This window comes from Frankliniella occidentalis, unplaced genomic scaffold (assembly GCF_000697945.3).
Source record: "Frankliniella occidentalis isolate FOCC.00 unplaced genomic scaffold, Focc_3.1 Scaffold60, whole genome shotgun sequence".
Taxonomy (NCBI): Eukaryota; Metazoa; Arthropoda; class Insecta; order Thysanoptera; family Thripidae; genus Frankliniella; species Frankliniella occidentalis.
This window is the reverse complement of record NW_026267190.1, coordinates 871,428-873,374: the sequence shown is the minus strand read 5'-3', so window position 1 is coordinate 873,374 and position 1,947 is coordinate 871,428. Positions and strand designations below refer to the sequence as shown.

The 1,947-nt window shown below is 59.9% G+C and overlaps 1 protein-coding gene across 1 annotated transcript in view; it reads left to right on the top strand.

Annotated features, from left to right (window-relative positions):
• The first annotated feature begins 13 nt into the window (after positions 1–13).
• The window catches only part of LOC127749504 (WD repeat-containing protein tag-125-like), a 9,582-nt gene continuing 7,648 nt past the window's right edge, over positions 14–1,947 (top strand). Inside the window, exons 1-5 of the mRNA XM_052267864.1 lie at positions 14–19; positions 95–253; positions 511–1,148; positions 1,242–1,346; positions 1,444–1,606. Coding sequence (XP_052123824.1) covers positions 14–19; positions 95–253; positions 511–1,148; positions 1,242–1,346; positions 1,444–1,606 — 1,071 coding nt within the window. The remainder of the gene's footprint in view (positions 20–94; positions 254–510; positions 1,149–1,241; positions 1,347–1,443; positions 1,607–1,947) is intronic.

Here is a 1,947-nt window from a genome sequence, read left to right as displayed (position 1 = left end):
TGTTGCAATCTCTATGGTGGTGTGATCTTTGACCTACTTTGTTGTCACCTGTCATATTTTATTTTTTACTTACACGCACTGTGCAAAATGTTAGCTCGCTCCTCACGCATCCTTTCTTCCCCGCAGCTACAACGCCCGTCGGCTGCAGGAGTTACCCTTCGTCTCCCACGCCGTCAACGGCTCCATCAAGCAAGACTACCTGCTGGACCTGGCCTGGGTGTACGACAAGGTGTGCGGGGCGGACGTGTTCCAGGTAGGTAGACGCAGCCGCTCCCCAGTCGGCAGTTAGGGATCGTCCAGAGAGAGAGTGCGTCCGTTTTTCTCTTATTCATTCGGCGCCTGCGAGACTCAGGGTAGGCCAGCCCGCAGTACCCGCATGCATTGTGGGGAAGATGTTGCCTTCCTACCAGGCGCTCTGAGAGCTTGCAGAGCCGTAATGGCGAACGACGGACGTACTTTCTGGATTATCCCCCGGCCACGTGACCTCACTCCTTTCTCATGTACGACCAGGTGCTGGAGGACATTGCGCTGGAGCGCTCCAACGACGCGGACGTGCAGTGGCTGGCGAAGGCCCTGCGGGAGGCGGCGCCGGCGCTGGCCTTCGACGGCCGCCAACTCCACTCGCAGCTGTTCGCCCGCCTGACGCAGGACTTCCCCGCGGCGTCGCCGCCCCCAGCCGCCGAGCCCGGGGCCGCCCCCGTCGCCCCGGAGCCCAGCGAGTACGTCGCCGTGCCCGAGGGTCGCGCGCTGCTCCGCGCCGCCCTGGCCGCCTGCGTGGCGCCGCCGGCCCCGGCGCTGCTGCCGCTGCCCGCCAAGGTGCCAGACGACGTCCCGGATAGACTCGACCTGATCGTCCGCATCCGCGACTACCCGGACTACGTTGTGGCCGTTTCCACCGCCAAAGAGGAGATCGCCGTGTGGGACATCGTCCGGTGCGAGCGCGTGCGGGTGCTCCGGGGGGTGCCGCAGCCGCTCAGCCTGCAGGTCGTGGACTCGCACCGGTGCATCGTGCTCTGCCAGCGGGAGCTCCGCATCTACGACCTGGACTCGTGCTCGCTGCTCGCCAAGCTGAAGGGTGTCATGAACCAGAAGATGCCCTACTACGGCTTGCACGACCAGTCGCACCTCGTGGCCCTCTCCAGGAACAGGTATTTCGCCCGCAAAAGTCATGCATATGTAAACAAAAAGCAAAACAAACAGGATAAAGACACTCATTGCAAATGCTGTTGTGTTTTGTCCAGGATGTATGTCAATTTGATGAACCTGGACTCCGGCGACTGTGTAACGACGTTCAAGGCGGGAGAAGATCGTTTCCTCAACTCCCTGTTGGTTTCTGGAGACGGACGGTAAGCATCAGACAAAACTCTTCATTTCCGCTTCGCTTCGCTTGACGCTCCTCGCTTGCCTGGCCTGGCCGTTTTCCTGACTCGTGACTGATTGCAGGGTGCTGGTCTGTGGCGACGAGACCCAGAAGCCCTTCCCTCTTCTCGTGTGGAACCTTGCCTCCCGCAAGCTACTCTACGACCTCCGCATCCCGCACCACGACTTCGTCACCTCTCTCGCGGCCATCACCCACGAGGGGCACTACGTGTGCTGCGTGGCGCAGGTCAGTGACGGCTCAAAACGTCGCAGTATTGGCGTCTTTGGTTTAACTTCGTCACGAGATCTGTCGAGAAACTGCAGGGTGGCGCATGGGCACCGGAACATTATGTACTTTCACTGCTCCTCATGTTTGGAAAAGTTGCCCCCTTGTTCGGGTCCATAAGGCACGGCGACTAGAGGCTGTAGACAAAACCGCTCGCACTCATGGATGTGCTTCAGTATAATTACAAAATGTCCCGGAGCCAGTGAGCCGCAGCTTCAGGTTCAGGTATCATAGGCGCCGTTCTCTCCACTGGTTATACTGTACCGGAAGCAGGCGCGCGGACAAGTTGCATACTCGCAAGG